General features: G+C 54.4%; 1 protein-coding gene across 1 annotated transcript in view; it reads right to left on the bottom strand.

Annotated features, from left to right (window-relative positions):
- Positions 1 to 923: 923 nt before the first annotated feature.
- Positions 924 to 16,367, bottom strand: part of COL22A1 (collagen type XXII alpha 1 chain) — a 197,316-nt gene continuing 181,872 nt past the window's right edge. Inside the window, exons 54-63 of the mRNA XM_070476953.1 lie at positions 15,844 to 15,897; positions 13,764 to 13,817; positions 12,072 to 12,143; positions 11,881 to 11,916; positions 10,843 to 10,887; positions 8,825 to 9,004; positions 7,174 to 7,240; positions 4,501 to 4,683; positions 2,358 to 2,435; positions 924 to 2,098 (exon numbers count right to left, since the gene is read on the bottom strand). Coding sequence (XP_070333054.1) covers positions 1,908 to 2,098; positions 2,358 to 2,435; positions 4,501 to 4,683; positions 7,174 to 7,240; positions 8,825 to 9,004; positions 10,843 to 10,887; positions 11,881 to 11,916; positions 12,072 to 12,143; positions 13,764 to 13,817; positions 15,844 to 15,897 — 960 coding nt within the window. The 3' untranslated portion in view covers positions 924 to 1,907. The remainder of the gene's footprint in view (positions 2,099 to 2,357; positions 2,436 to 4,500; positions 4,684 to 7,173; positions 7,241 to 8,824; positions 9,005 to 10,842; positions 10,888 to 11,880; positions 11,917 to 12,071; positions 12,144 to 13,763; positions 13,818 to 15,843; positions 15,898 to 16,367) is intronic.

Genomic DNA, 16,367 nt, shown 5'->3' with positions numbered 1-16,367 from the left:
TGTGAGGCCATGGTGTGGGTGTGGGGCTGAGGTTCAGGTGTGATCCGGGGGTGTGGGTGTGAGATGGGAGTGCAGGTGTGAGGCCGGGGGTGTGGGTGTGAGGCCGGGGGTGTGGGTGTGAGGCTGGGGGTGTGGGTGTGAGGCCGGGTGCGGGTGTGAGGCCGGGTGTGGGTGAGGCCAGGGGTGTGGGTGTGATCCGGGGTTGCGGGTGTGAGGTGGAAGTGCAGGTGTGAGGCCGGGGGTGTGGGTGTGAGGCCGGGTGTGGGTGTGAGGCCGGGTATGGGTGAGGCCGGGGGTGTGGGTGTGATCCGGGGGTGTGGGTGTGAGTCCATGGTGCGGGTGTGAGGCTGAGGTTCAGGTGTGATCGGGGGTGCAGGTGTGAGGTGGGAGTGCAGGTATGAGGCCAGGGTGTGGGTGTGAGGCTGGAGGTGCAGGTGTGATCCAGGGGTGTGAGTGTGAGGCTGGGTGTGGGTGTGAGGTCAGGGTGGGGTCATGGGGTGACTCCTGCCCTGGTCTGGACTCTCACTGAACCAGCCCCAGGATGATAACAGGTGATGATGGATGATGGCGCTGATAATGATGGTGGTCCTCAGGCCAGGGGGCTGGAAATGGCCCCCAAGCTGCCCCCAGACAGAGCTGTAGACCTGGATCCTTCCCACCCACCCGCATCTGCTGTGAGCACATGGGGAGGCCTGTCCCCCTGAGGCTGCAGGGTCCACACCCCCTAAGAGCTGCCCCAGCTCTGAATCCAGGAATGGGCCGGGTGACACACACTTGCTCACACACGGGCACAGTGAGCACATGGCCTGAACTGCGGCTCTGTTCTGTGCTCCCTGGGGGAAAAATGATGCCTCCCTGGCCTCGAGGGGTCCACATGGGGGCAATCCTAGCGATAAGGAAGGAACCATAACAGGAAGCAAAAGAAAAGGAAACTCATATTTATTGAGCACCTGTTGAGCCGGGCGAGTCATTCACACACATACACTCAATGCCAGAAGCTGGAGACACATGCTTCCTGGCTCTGGCCAGCACCCTGGCCAACTGCCCAGCATCAGACACACGGGAGTGGTCTCTGGACCCTCTCATTTCAAAATTAAAGTGAGTGAAACCAACAGAGGGGGCAGGGAGGAGCCTATCCATGGCTCAGAAGCCAAGTGAACACACAAGGGTGTCTTTTTCCAGGCCAGCGCCCACATTTCTGGTGCAGATGCTGCAAGATTCCAGGAAGCAGCCTCCAGCCGTGGGCAGTGCGTCCCTTCCGCAGGCTTGAGGCCTGGGAGCGCTGAGCTGCTCCCAGAGGGCGGATCTGCCCTCTGCTGCGTGCACCCGCCATCCAGAGCAGAGGCTGCGCCTTCCTTCTCTTTCTGCTTCACTCACTTCTCCTGGGAAGCAGCGACTGTCGGCTAATCTCTCCCTGGGCGACCTCTGGGCACAACCAAGAATAGAAGCCCATTGTCCTCATTTTCTTAAAGTCTCCTTTTGAGGAAAGAGGTAAGTTTGGCAAGTCTGGTCAGGGTTTCATAGCACCGAGAGTTTCCTTAGAATTGGCAGCTAAACTTCAATCGCGGACCGTCAGGAGAACGAGAAATGTCCTCTACCTCACAAATCAGGTTTCCCCAACTTCAGAGCAGAGGGGAAAAACTCAAGAAGCATTACCATATGAAATAACAATAATAATAATTAACAATAATAATATTATAATCTGACCGACCGGCAGCATCTGTTGGTTTTAATAATGTTGAGGTCTCTTAAGAAAAACAAGACACACAAAAAAACCACACATGATAAAAGAAAGAGAGAAAAAAAAAAACCACGTGGCTGAAATGTCTCAAGACCTCTGGCTTCCCATCGGGCTTTGCGTTCAAGTTTCAGAAATCCACCAGCGTCTCCTGGCATCCCGGCATCTTCTAGGGGCCCTTCACGTTACCAGGTCGAGCAGCAGCGAGGCTGGCAAAGTAGGCACACTGCGAGGGGTCGCACTGGCCCGGGGGGCCAGGGGGGCCCGGGGGTCCAGGGTGTCCAGCTGGTCCTGTCTCTCCTTGAGGCCCGGGACTCCCGGGAAGCCCATCTTTAGCATAGCCAGGTTCCCCCGGCTGACCTGGACCAAGGAGCGAAAGAAAGAGACGGTGGTTCAAGTTCCGTCCGGAGCACACACAAGCCCTGATGTCACTACTTTCATTCACTAGTGAGCTGAGGATGCTACAGGCTCAGAGGAAACAGCCCATGGTCTGGGCACTCTGCCTGGAGAGATGAGAATGGTCCCCGCAGACACGGTGCAGGCAACAGCTGCCCTTTGCGTCCGACACCCTGGGGCCTGGCCCCTCCCCTACCCCAGACTCCAGCCGAACCACTCCTACCTGGGATCCCAGGGGGTCCCATCTCGCCTCGGAGGCCAACTCCAGGTGCACCTGGGTCACCTTTGGCTCCTCGCTCACCTGGTGAGAAAAATAGGTGTCTTTGATGATGGAGACTCACGATGGTGGTGGAGGGAAGGAGCCCCGCCATGGGGCTGGGGGGCAAGGCCAGCACTGTGTCAGATGCCTCACTCTCTGTTCACACACTCATTCATGCACACTCACACTCAAGCACACACTTACACTCACACTCAAGAACACGCTTGCACTCAGAAATATGCCCATGTGAATACCAAAATAGACAGTCCCTCCAAAACATTTGCTCAAATACACATATGCACATGTAAACATTCACTCCAGTGTGATAACTACCAATGATACATGCACATAAGTATGTTCACACATACATTATACAAATATGCATACGCTCATAAACACATCAAATACAGACACCCAAATATTCACACTCTCTCCTATACAAACACATATGTCCACACACATCCACTGACACATGCCTACACGTCCCCGTGTTCTCAAAGCATTCTATCTGAGCCTTTGTCTAGGAGGAGCTGGGAGATAAACAAACCTGAGTATACATAAGACACAGCCCTGTTCTTGAGAAGCGTGAATTCTAAGACAGATGACGCAGGACACAAAGAACATTCTAATATGAAGCAGAATCAGGTAAGTGTTAATAATCACAGGAATGTAAAACCCTAACATGTTCAGAAGAAAGAGGGTTCATTCCCCCGGGAGCATATCTGAGACGATATTGGGGTTAATACTATACAAACTTGATTAAACTGTCTCTCAGCTTTTTTGTTTCATCATTCCTTTTCTTTGATATGTTGTCTCTAGAATATCTCCTGTATGTAGTGTATAGTGTTTTCTTTTATAATCCAAATTGAAATTTTGCCAGTTCATGGAGATTTTAGGCCATTCTTATCTATTGTTCCAGTTACAATTTTCAGTCAGTCTTCTGTCACAGTCTGACTTTTCTATGCTTTACACTTTCTTATTGGCATTTATTTAGTATATTTTGTTTCATCAACCAACAGAAGACAGACTTTAAAAAAGCTCAGAAGGAGAAACATTACAAGGTGATGCTTCTCAGTGAATGAAAATTAAGGGGGAATTCCCGAGCGGTCCAGCGGTTAAGACTCCACACAGTCACTGCCTAGGGTGTGGGTTCAATCCCTGGTTGGGAAACTAAGATCCCACAGTGTGGTGCCCCGTCCCCCCACCCCAGAAAAGAACTAAGGAATGGGAGACTGAAGGAGGGAGACGTGGCCGCTGAGATGACAGCACCGCCTGTCCCCTACCCCACGCTTATTCCTCACCAGACAGAGGGGGTGAATGACCAGGCTGCTGAATTTGGGGCCAGGTCCTTCCCCGCCCTTCCACATCTGTCTGCCTGCAAAGCCAATGCTTTCCTCTGTGCACTGGGCACTGTTGACAGCGGCAGGCACTGCCATCCTTGCAGGAGAGGCTCGCTGTGTCCAGCAGCAGCCATGTCCCTGAGAGCCGGAGAGCCAGCAGCCACATCCAGGTCTAGCTCAAACCACTTTATTCCCATGGAAAAGCGTTAGTCGCTGAGTCATGTCCGACTCTCTGCAACCCCGTGGACTGTAGCCCGCCAGGCTCCTCTGTCCATGAACTCCTCCAGGAAAGAATACTGGAGTGGGTAGCCATTCCCTTCTCCAGGGGATCTTCCCAACCCAGGGACTGAACCCTGGTCTCCTCCATTGCAGGCGGATTCTTTCCTGTCTGAGTCACCACGGGAGCCCGTGTACGGCTGGCATCTAACGCCCGTTTGCCTGGAGATTAAATGTCATATTCCTCAGTGACTTCTGGAAAGAGGAAAAAGACATCCTGTGTATTCCCCGGACCGTGAGCAGTGGAGACAGAGAGAGACCAAGACGGAAGCAGGAAACAGACACGCTCCTCCTGGCAGAAGCATCATTTTGCAAAAACATCAACTATGAAAACCTCTTAGGTAGATGAAGAAACCGTATGATGTCTATACGCAGGGTGTTAGCAGGCTGCAGGGGTGGGGAATGGGCAGACTCGTGCATATTCGGCGGGGCATGTGCTGTGCACTCTGATTCCTTCTCTACGAAGCACCTCTTCCCAGCTTCTCACTCACCTTTGGGACCGATGGGGCCAGAGGGTCCCTCCAGACCCCCCGGCCCTGGCCTTCCTGGCTCCCCCACGGGGCCTGCCCGACCTGGAAGCCCATCTTTTCCAGGAGGCCCTGGGGGCCCGGGTCTGCCTTGAGAGGACTTCGTGTGTGCAGAGGGCATCTGGGCCAGGAGGTAGGCGAGTTTGGCTGTGGAGTAAGAATACCAGAGAGACATTTCATGAAGGAGGGATAAAGGACCGAAGACAGGCCGGCAGCGCACTGCAAAGCTCGAGGCAGTAACAGCTGTGAAACAGCAGTGACACAGACACACCAAGAGCGCGCTGCAGTGCGCGTGTCCATGTGGACACTGATCCGGGGCCAGGCGGCTGGGCTGGCATCCCAGCGCCACCCTGCTGGCGGCGTGGCCCTGGGCAAGCCACCTACCCTGTCTTAGCCTTCTCTGCCTTTTCTGCAAAATGGGGGCCGTGAAACGAGCCCCACCCCATGGGGCTGGTGGGAGGATGGAGCCGACGAGACGAGGCATCACAACTGCCCCAGCACAAGATCTAAGTGGGGCGTGGACGTCGCTGACCCCCTCGAGGTGGCAATGACAGCAGCAGAAACTGCTGCAGCTGTCAGGCTGGGGAAACTGAGGCCCATGGGGGAGGGTGAGACTTCAGTGGCTTACACAGAGCAACTTAGGGACTTCTAAGTGTGGAATGCCTCATCTATAAATGAAGGGCCGGATGTGATGTCATTACTGATCCTTAGGTGTGTGAATTGTGAAGATCACAGGCCGATTCAAAACCCCAGAGTTCCAGCCGCTGGCCTCCACGCCCTCCTACTGCACTGGGAATACACAGCCCACCCCAGGGCCACCGGGGACTTTTCCTTTTTTTTCCAGATGATCAGGGCAAGCCCTTCACCTGGCAGGGGGGGTGACCCAGCCCAGAGAGGCAATCCTGACACCTGAGTCTCAGTGGTAAAACTGAAGCAGAGTCGGGTCTTCTGACAGCCTGGGGGGGGGGGGGGGCCCGAGCAGCACCTTCCCCACCCTCACATTTGAGGAAGCGGGAGGGGCGTGCGCCAACCCGAGACCTGGGCACACAGCTGCTTGGCTCACAGCCCAGACGCCCTCATCTTGAACGTGGAGCGGATGCTCCTGACGCTTCCTCCTCACAAGATTGTTTAGAAGAAAGGACTCTGCTCAGCAGATGCTCCATCTGAACTTATTCAAAACAGGGCTCGTCTCTGCCCAGGGGCTGGAAACTCCCCATGTGCCCGACAAATCTAACACCCAGAAGAAAGGCTGTCGATGGGCATGCTTGTACACAGGAGATCTCAGGACCACCCCGCCTGGTGGGAGTCCCCGTTCCAGCCTCTGGGATCCTTCCTTTCTTCACCCTCCTTACCACCAGCCCAGCTCTGTGCTGTCCTTTCCAGGGAATGGTCTCTGGTTCTCCTGGGCAGGGAGATGGACCACGCTCACTCACCTGGACACCCCAAGAGGGAAGTGAGAGAGTCATCATGTTACGTGCTGCGCCCACAGACCCAGTGCAGAGTCTCAAACGTGCCAGGAGGAAAATTGCACTGAGACCTGACCACGTGAATAAGCGTGCCCATCCCTGCTGCCCACCCATGCCTGGGAATGGTGGTGGGTTTTCGATCTTCCTGAGCCCAGAGTGGCCTGCAACTTTCTTCTCCTAACAGTTTCCAACACAGAGGGCAGTGGGGAATGAGATGGGAGAGGATGTGGTGGCTAAGAGCCTGGACTCTGTAGCCCAGCTGCCTGCATGCAAACCCTGGTCAGACACTCACCAGCTCTGCAACCTCGGGTAGGTTACTTAGCGTCTCTGATCTTAACCATCATACATGGCTCACGCGCTCACAGAGGCTTCCTTACGTCAGTAAACACGTCTGGGTTCTGAGAACTCCACCTGACGTGGGGCTGGCCCTACACGCAGGTGCTATGACTATTACCTTCCCAACCCTCCCTTCCTGAATCCCTGCTCTGTATGGGGCTCATGCAAGACTGGGATTTCACAGTAAATCCTATACAGGAGAATTACAAGGAGTCTAGTTCCTTGAAAGCACAGTGTGTTCCAGCTCCCATTAGGGTCTCTGCACATGCTGTGTCCAAGCTCTGGAGTCTGGTCCTTGGTTTTAGCTCCCATGGCCCCTCCTCCAGGAAGCCTTCCCTCACCTGCTCCCCACCCTCTTTGTGATCTTAGGTTCTTTCCCCTGTCCTCTTCTGTGCCCTCCATGTCACATAAAATCACAGGCATTTCCTGACTATACCGAAGTCATCTTGTCTATGTCTCTGTCTCCTGTTCTGGGCTGTGAGTTCTACAAGGCCCATTGCAGGCTTGCCAGGGCTCCTTGTTGATTAGATAAACAACTGAACGCACAGATAAGTGCTGATGGCAAGGCTGGTCCTATAGGTGGTGAGCTCCCCTTCCTGGAAGTAATCAAGCAGCCATAGCTCAAGCGTCCCCAAAGAGTGGCCTGGAGCAGGGTCTGTGTCAGAAGCTGGCGGGAGCCTGCAAAGTGCGCCTCTCTGCTGACTTCTGCAGAAGCTGCCCTGAGGCTGCATTTACCAAGCCAGGCCACAGAGGTCCCGAAGGAGGAGTGAACGGACTGTCGCCCAGACTCACACAGCATCTAGGACCCGATGCTGTGAAAAAGCCAGTGACTCACTTTCCAGCTGTTTCTCCAGTTCCTCTTGGATGAGCCGCCGCAGGACATCCATGGATGGAGACTCACCCTGGGAGGAGGGCGGGAAGGCAGAGTTACTCACTTTCCCAGGACCGCCTACCTCCCGAGACCCAGAGCGCTCAGGAAACCAAGACGGCCATTGCCACGCAGACCACAGTTCCCAAGTCCAATCCCTTTAACACCTAGAACCTTCTCCCCACCCCTCACCACGCAGGCAGCATCCTTGCATCTTGCATGGCGACCTGCACACCTTTCCCCCTGAAGCCCCTGCTCCCTCTCCTTCCCGCACAAACCCCTCCCCAGCCCTGGACCCAGGAGGCCTGGCGCTGAGTCTCTCCAGGCTGAAGTCCCCCCACCTACAGGGCCAGCTCGCAGGTTGCCCCGCGCTACCTCGGGTTTGCTTCCTCCCATCGGCCACTTGGCGGCTCTGGTGTCTGGCCTGCCCCGCTGGCCCCACACAGACGATGAGCCATGGGTCAGTGGAGCAGAGCCCTGCCTCCAGGCCCCCAAGGCGACATGCAGCTCTTGGGGTGATCTGTGAGAGCAGACCTCACGCCACGCTGGGCTCCTCCCTGAGCCCTTCAGGGAGGTGTCCACTCCCAAGGGTGGGTGGGCTTACTGTGCTCATCGCTGCAGCCTCAGCCTCAGGCTTATTGTCTTATTTCCCTTTTTTCCGTTCTGGCCAATGATCTTTTATGTTACTCCCAGAATTCCCATTCCTACCCAGAGCAGCAGGACACCCGGCAAAGACTCGGTGGGTGGGGGTGCCCTGGAAGCCCACTGAGTCCACCAGCACCTGCCCCGGACTGAGGGACAGCAGCTGGCTGCCTGGCCTCTTCAGGGGGGTGAAGCCCAGGCTGAGAGCAGAGCCCTGCGGGGACAGGGCCAGAGCCTCAGAGCAGGTGGGCGCGGGCCCGGGCCTGTGCTCTGGGCCACAGGAAGGGCCCCCAAGGACCACGCAGGCTGCAGAGCAGGAGTGGGGTGGGCACATGGACCTGGCAACCAGCCCCCAGGGACCGGCCCACCCAGCTCTGCCCGATGCACTACGGCCAGCGTGTCCCTGTGTTGTGAGACTGTCAAGTTAAGAGCTCAGCCACAATAACTGTGTTCAGAGAAAAAACAAACTGCTCTCCACAAGCCTTTCCTTTTGCACTTGGGAAAAGCTAGACCCAGAAGACCCACAAGGAAGACCCAGCACCCCAGACAGTAGACAGGAGGGAGCCAGAGCCGGGCATCGGGCGGATGGGGAGGGACCATCCCCATGGGGAAGCTCGGGTCACCGGGAGCCTCTGCATCTTCTCGACTGCCTGCTGCACGGGGTCCTGGGCAAAGAGCATCACTGCCCAGGAGTGAAGACTGGACCACAGGGACAGAGAGACTCTATCCTCAAGCCCTTCATAAGCCACATGCATCATTTCATTTAACCATCACAGCCAGCCTGTCGGGAGAGAGGCATCCTCGTCCCTTTTGGGAGGGATGGGAGGGCAGGCTCAAAGAGGACAGGCAGCAGTCAGCCCCGGCTCATACAGGTCACTGGTACCTGCAGCCTGGCCCCTCTGGAGCCCACACACCCCTCTGGCTTCCCTTGAAACCCCAAGGAGCCCCAAGTTTGAAGCATCGCCCGCACGCTTACCCTTAGCCCTGGAAATCCTGGCTGGCCTGGAGGCCCTGGGGGACCGGCTGGCCCATTCTCCCCAGGTAGTCCCTGGGGGCCCATGAGGCCTGTGTGACCTTTGTGGCCTGGGATCCCAGGGTCGCCAGGCTGGCCCTTTCCACCGGGAGGGCCTTTGTCACCTTTGATGCCAGGATCTCCCTAGAGGAGGCAAGAAGAGCGTCAATGAGCAAAGGCCTGGAAGGGACCCCCAGGCTGGACGAGCCCCAGGCTGCAGGAGGGAAGCCCGGCCCCGTGTCCTGCAGGCCCGAGACTCTGCGCTGGTGCAGACAGGACTCTGGGCCCAGAAGGACAAAGCTGCATGCTCACGTCATGTAGGAGGTCTGCTGGGGACAAGGCGCAGAATCTGACTTTCAGATCCCAATCTCATCTCCTCCCAGCAGAGAAGGCCAGTGCAGTGATGAAACCATCTGCCACTTAACACACTTATGTGGGAAAGTGTGAAAAATGGTGGAAAAAGTCTGATAGGTTCGGGGGGGTTACATAAAAGGTATATGTACGTGCATGCCCACCTGGTTCTGAGCGCATGGATTCCAGAAAGACACAAGCAAGTGCACAGTGACAGACCCAAGAAAAGCGTGCTGGATGGGCACCTGGTCTTCACCGCATTCACTTTTTTTGTGTGTGCAATTGATATTGTTTAACTGTATCGCTTTTCAACAATAACAGTAAGAACAATGAGTTTAAAAATGAATGCAGCCAGATTTGAGGGGGGTCTCCTAAATTTCTCCCACATGATGGGTTTTATGGGGATGTTGTCATCCGTGGGTGGTCTCCAGTGTGGGGGTCTGGGAGGGTCCCTTTCATGCATCTCAGTGCCAAGGCCTGTGGTACAGCGTTTCCTATTTATTCCACGTCTCTACATCCCTCTGCGGTGAGAGGACCTGTCCCATATTTCAAATGTTCCAGAGCGGAAAGCGTGAGGAGCCTGACTGCTGTCTGGCAACCTTCCACGAAACCACTTAACGGGTGAAGGCAACTCTCCTTTATTGACTGGGTATTAGAGAAGCTTCTGTTTATCGATTAAGTATTAGAGAAGTTTCATGGTCTGAATTCTGCGGCTCCCAACCAAAACTCCAGCATGTGACAGCTCCGGCCAGCTCCTGGCTGGCAGCACCCTCACTGTATTCACGGCCACAGCTCCAGCCCCTGGGTCCATCCTCAGGGGCCAACAACCACGAGAATCACAGTCACGGGGAAGGAGAAGGGAGAGAGATGGAGGTGGGGCGAGAATCCCTGACCTCTCGGCTTCCATTTCTCTCTGGTCTGCAGGGGAAACCAGTCCGCACCCATCCAACTTGCAAGGAAAGCAGAGATAAACTCTTTGCGGGACCACAGAAAAAAACCCAGGGCGGGTATGGGGTGGCAGTGCCTTCCGTGTTGGGCAGCAGCGGGAGCCTGTGATGGCCAGTCACGTGGAGGACTGTTTAATTTCTCTGAAGGGAACAGCGGTTGTTATGGGAGAGAGAACGCCCCCTCCCCCCACCAGTGTTTCTTCCAAAACAGAATTGATTTTTTACCCCGTTTTTTTTTTTTTTTTTTTTAAGGAATGCAATGTAAAGAAAAGCTTTCTGAGCACAGCGCCAAGACGATTCATTATGGGAAAATCTGTTCCCTTGTCACCTCCAGGGACAAAGCTGGTTCTTGGCAAATTGGCAGTTTGGGCTCCAAGCATGTCATGCACAGGCTTTCGGGCACAGGGAGGAGACGGGGAGATTTGTCAAAGTCTGGGCATGCTTGCCTCCGAATGTGTAATTGCAATGATTTTACTCCTTAAAATAACAACCATGAAAACCACAACAAAACCCCAACAATGGAAAAAAACCTCCTGCTGTGAGCTCACAACTTCTGGGGGGCAACAGAGAACAGGGAAGCCCCCACGGGAGCTGCTCCCCTGGCTGGGCAGCTTCTTCAAGCCCTGGACACAGGCCCCTTGCCCCCGGGAAGGTCGCCTGCACGTGACCACGCGTCCCACTCACCCTTTCTCCTCTGAGTCCTGGCTCTCCTGGCTTCCCAGGCACTCCCTGCAATGAAAGCAAAGGAGGGCAGTCACTCCACCAGGGGCATCTCTGCCCTTCTTAGTCCTTGCTGCCTGAGGAGGCCAGGAGGTCTTCCGAGAGTCCTGCTCTTGCCTGATCATAAGCCCCCACTCTTATGCACCCATCACCCTCGCCTGTCAGTTCCTGAAACATGCCACATGCTCTCCCCAGTGCTTCACATGTGCCAAGCGATCTTTTCCAAAAGCCCTTACCTGTCTCCCCCATCCCTTCCCACCCCTGCCCCTGCTCATCCTGAGGCCTGGGAGTGACCAGGGCTGGAGTATCTCCGCTGATGGAGCCAGGGGAGGACAGAGCTAAGGCTTGAGCTGAAAACTGACATCATGCTGCTGGGTGGAAGGACTGTGGGGGGCAAGGCTGAACATGCGAAGTCAGTCGGGAGGTCCCTGCAAATGCCCAGGTGAGAGATGACGATGGTCTCAGTCAGGTCTCTGAGCAGGAGAGCTGGACAGAGCTGGGCAGAGCTGAGAGGTACTGGGGAGCCAGAATGGACACATCTTATTAATGGACAGGACTTGCTGATGGGCTGGGTGCAGATAGCAATAGATAAGTGAGAGATGTATCAAGATGGCACCCTGGGACTAGCTCCCATGCAGAGTGAAAACATGGACCTTCATTGAGAAAGCACTAGGGTGGTCTAGTGGCTAAGACTCTCAGCTCCCAATGCTGGGGTCTTGGGTTTGATCCCTGGTCAGGGAACTGCATCCCACATGCTGCAGCTATGAACCAAAGATCCCACGTGCTGTAACTAAGGCTGGGTCAGCCAGATAAACAAATATTAAAAAATAAAATAAAAAGAATGCACTAGGATTTCAGGACAGTGACAGCAGAACACAGAAGCAAGTGCAGGTGCCCTGCTAAGCCCAGGGCCCCGTGAGACAGCACGCATCACCCGCCCATGCAGTGATCTGTGTCTCCCACAGGAAAGGGTCCCCAGGAGAAGAGGGGTGTGGTACTTGCCTCCTTGCCTGGGACTCCTTTCTCTCCTGGCTCCCCCTACGACACGGAACAAGTATCAGTTAGAGGCATAGCATTAGCATGTTGCACATAACACGAATGTCTTTAAAACAGACACTTTCGCTTGAGTCGTCTCGAGCAACGACAATAATCACGGGTCCAGCCAAGGAGATCCCAACAGGCTCCATGCTCACCTGAGGCCCCCGGGGACCTAGGAAGCCCGGGAGCCCTGGGCTGCCGTTTTCTCCTTTGGTTCCCTTCTGGCCCTGCAGAGGGAAAACGGGGCATTCACTCTTCAAGGTCAAGGGTCAACTCAAGAAGGTTCAGAAATCTCGTAGCCCCTCTGTTATTCTGAGCATGTGAACAAAAGGAAAGACGACCCTTTTCCTGGCATGGAAGGGCTGGGATAGGGACAGAAGCTGTTCTGAGAATCCCTCCCACGGGTGGGGGACAGGAGAATTTCCTGTGAACAGTCAATGGCCTCCGCGTTCAAAACAACAGAAACACAAAGGGACAAACAAAACTCCTTGATGGGTATGGGCTTCCCTGGTGTCTCGGGCACCAAAGAATCTGACTGCCAAGCAGGAGATGCAGGTTCGATCCCTGGATCGGGAAGATCCTCGGAGAAGGAAATGGCAACCTCCTCCAGGATTTTTGCCTGGGAAAAATCCCATGGACAGAGGAGCCTGGCGGGCTACAGTCCACGGGGCCCCAAGAGTCAGACACCACTCAGTGACTAAGCCACCACGCTTGACACGATTGGGGCCCCTCTAAGTGACCTGCCCGGAGCAGCGGTGCTCCTCTTCCCAGCTGGCCAGCGATTCTCACGGTTTGGCTCACTTTTGGGGGTAAAGTGTGTGGGAATCTTTCGGCTTCAACCTTTCTGGGAAGCCACCAAATGTGGGTCAGCCCTTCTGTGGCCAGCTCTGCACTGGGCGTGAATCAGCCTTGTGACGCAATCCTTCCTGTCTGCAACGTCTCAGCACAGGTGACAAGACTCCTGCAATGTTCTTACATGGCTGTCCCTGGTCCAACAGGATGATGGCGCTCACAGGGCACCCAGGTGCCCAGTGTGCCTGGGAATGACGGCTCTCCCTGGACCAGGAGGGTTCCTGGCATACCAGGATGGGCTGCTCATCCTGATTTCCACAGTGACAACAGCTAGCCGGCCAGATGGGTCTGCCCATTGCCCCGTGCAATTACTGCTGGAGTACCAAACCATGAGGATGGCCTTCTCAAGAGGGTTGCCAATTTTAGCTGATAAATCTACAGCGAGTCTGGTGTGGGAGGAGACGAGTGGACAGGTGTTGTCCCTAGGCCTCATCAAAAGCCTTCTCCATCATGTCTGGCCATCTACCAGACCTCAACCCTAAATCCTGAATCCACTATCCAGGGATCCGGACACTGCTGACTACTCAAGCCCCCCTCTTCCTACTCCCCGCCCGTTGTTCCTTCTTGCTCTCCCCTGTCCCCACCTCCCAACCAGCAGGAGAATCCCCTTCAGCCAACTCTGGGTTACATTCAGCCCCACGATGCATGGCACCTACCCTCTCTCATATGTTAAGGGTCGTGGGCCTGACCCTGTCCTTCCATCCTCTAAAGGCATCAAACAACTAACATGCACTCTTAATACACATTTTAAAAATTCTTTAATAGTTTTTTTTTCTTTCCTATTGGATGCCTATGGTTGTAGACAACAGAGTTAAGTGCGTAATCACATGAAAGAGGTCCTTCTTGGATCCTCTCACCTCCAGCTTATTCCTACCATTCAAATACCATGTTTTCCCACTGAGGCTTCTGGGCACAGAGATCAGACAGGGTGATGTAAACCACACACCCTTCCAAAGCTTGCCCTGATTCCATCACAGCCGAGGAACAGTACTCACGGGGCTTCCTGGGGTGCCAGGCTCTCCCGGTGATCCAGGTGATCCATTCTTACCCTGATGGAAGGAACAGAAGTGAGGGTTCTGCTGGGAGGCTCTGCCAGGGCATCACAGGGAAGGAAGGAGGGACAGGGACTGCTAAACGAGGAGGGCTGGTCTCACACAGCTGTGACTCGGACCAGCATGGTTCCACGTCATTACTTAGAGGCTGCTTATCAACCCTATGCAGCTTCCCTGGTGGCTGAGATGGTAAAGAATCTGCCTGCCGTGCAGGAGACCCATGTTCGATCCCTGGGCTGGGAAGATCTCCTGGAGAAGGGAATGTATACCCACACTTCAGTATTCTTGACTGGAGAATCCCATGGACAGAGGAGTCTGGAGCTTGGGATATTTAACTCATAATAAATGATAAATACTTAAATGAGTTCACGTGCATGAAAAATCCTGGGCTGGTGACTGTGACTGCTGCCCATAGCAGAGGCATGGTAAGTCATCGGGACCACATTTGCTGACTTATGCATTCATCCTCCCACTCAGATGCTGACTTAAGGAGCAAACAAAAGTGCTCACATCCCTGGAGGCCTGGTCTCAGCTGGGGATGCATGTTCCTGCCTTTACAGCCCACTCCTTCTCTGTGAGGGGCGCTGCTGACTGTGTGGATAGAGATATCAGACATGGAAACATGGCAGATGCAGCATCACATGGCTACTGGGTGGAAGGTCCATGCACTCCAGATTCCAGGACAGACTCACAACCGTCACATGCTCTAACTTGATGGGTATTTTGTGCCCATTTGTAATATAGGTGAATATATATAACCAGTAAGATCCTTGATAGAGTAAAAATCAGAAAGTTCGAGAATGCTCCTAAGCTGCAGACAAATTCCTCAGGAGCCCAAAACTCACAGTCCCCACTACTGCCAATCCACAGGCTGAAGTCCTAATCCCCAATGTGTCAGAAGGTGGCCTGGTCTGGAAATACAGTCACTGCATATGTAACTCATTAAGGTGAGGTCACACAAGAATAGAGTGGGCCCCTAATCCTATATGACTGGAGTCTTCATAAAAAGGGGACACTTGGACCAGAGGAATGTCACAGGGAGAAAACCATGTGAAGATGAAGGCAGAGGCTGGGCTGATGCTTTTAGAAGCCAAGGAACGTCAGAGGCTGCTTACAGACCACCAGAGGTTCAGAGAGTCTTGAAATGGCTCTCCCTCACAGCCTCGGAAGGAACCAACTCGACTGGCACTTTGACCTTAGACCCCTAGGTCACAGAACACTGACGATGAATGTCTCAGACTTCTAGCCTCCATAACTGAGGGACAATGCATTTCTGTTGCTTAAGCCACTGTATTTTTGGTCCTTTTGCTATGACAGCCCTAGTGAATGAATACAGAGCATGCCCGAACACCAGCACACCAACTTTAGGATTCCTAAAGCTGGCTCGTGACTCGGGCCTGGGGGCTGTTACAGTGCCCCAGCCATGCCAAGGGGCACCTTTTTAGTATCTGGATTATGGGCGGGGGTCCCAGACAAGAGCCTGGGGACTGTGCTGGGCTATGAGGGTGGCCTTAGGGCAGCAGCTACTTACCAACTGCTAAGACGTTTCGAGGGCTTCCCTGATAGCTCAGTTGGTAAAGAGTCTGCCTGCAATGCAGGAGACCCTGGTTTGATTCCTGGGTCAGGAAGATCCCCTGGAGAAGGGAAAGACTACCCACTACAGTATTCTGTATGGAGAATTCCATACAGTCCATGGGGTCACAAAGAGTCGGACGTGACTGAGTGATTTTCACTTCACTTCACTTCAAGACATTTTGAAATGAGATGGTTGGATGGCATCAGCCACTTAATGGACATGAGTTTGAGCAAACTCCAGGAGAAAGTGAAGGACAGGGAAGCCTGGCGTGCTGCAGTCCGTGCGGTCGCATAGAGCTGGACACGACTGAGCGACTAAACAACAACAAAGACATTTTGTCATTTTTTTAACGACACACAGGGCTGTACCAGGATGAACCAACCAAGTATCACCATGGTAACAGGCCTGCCAAAGCACGGAGCAGATCGGCCTCAAGGCAAAACTCACCGGTAGGCCCCTCAGTCCTTGGGGACCCTGTGGCCCTGTAGGTCCGGTGTCACCCTGGAACAGAGAGAGGTCATGTCACCCCAGAGTCGCTGCATGAAAATGGTGGAAGCAGACTTCCCCCAGGTGCCCTAGAGACCCAACAAATGGTGCCCAACACGTCTCATCACCAATCAGCAGCTGTTCCACGGTAACAGCTCACTTCCTGCAGGTAAGTCCTCATCTGTACACTTGTTGACTTAATTTACTTGCGTAGACCTGGGCCACCCGGACCCATGGGGATCTCAGGAGCTCCACCTGGAGCCAAGGGACATAACAGGGAAGAAAACTTTCCTTGGCGTCCCACATCTGAGTCACTGGTCAGTCACCTGTGGCCACTCCTGCCTCAGTCTCCACAGTAAGAAAAACGCCACTGAAAGGTCTACAGAAGCTTCCAGGGTGCCGAGCAGCAAAGATTCGCCACCACTTCCCACACAGCCTTCCCGGCAGCCTCCTAATCGGGGTGTAAATCTGCTCATATTATAAAT

This window comes from Odocoileus virginianus, chromosome 15 (assembly GCF_023699985.2).
Source record: "Odocoileus virginianus isolate 20LAN1187 ecotype Illinois chromosome 15, Ovbor_1.2, whole genome shotgun sequence".
Lineage (NCBI taxonomy): Eukaryota > Metazoa > Chordata > Mammalia > Artiodactyla > Cervidae > Odocoileus > Odocoileus virginianus.
Note: the sequence above shows the minus strand (reverse complement) of the source record. Positions and strands in the feature narration are given on the sequence as shown.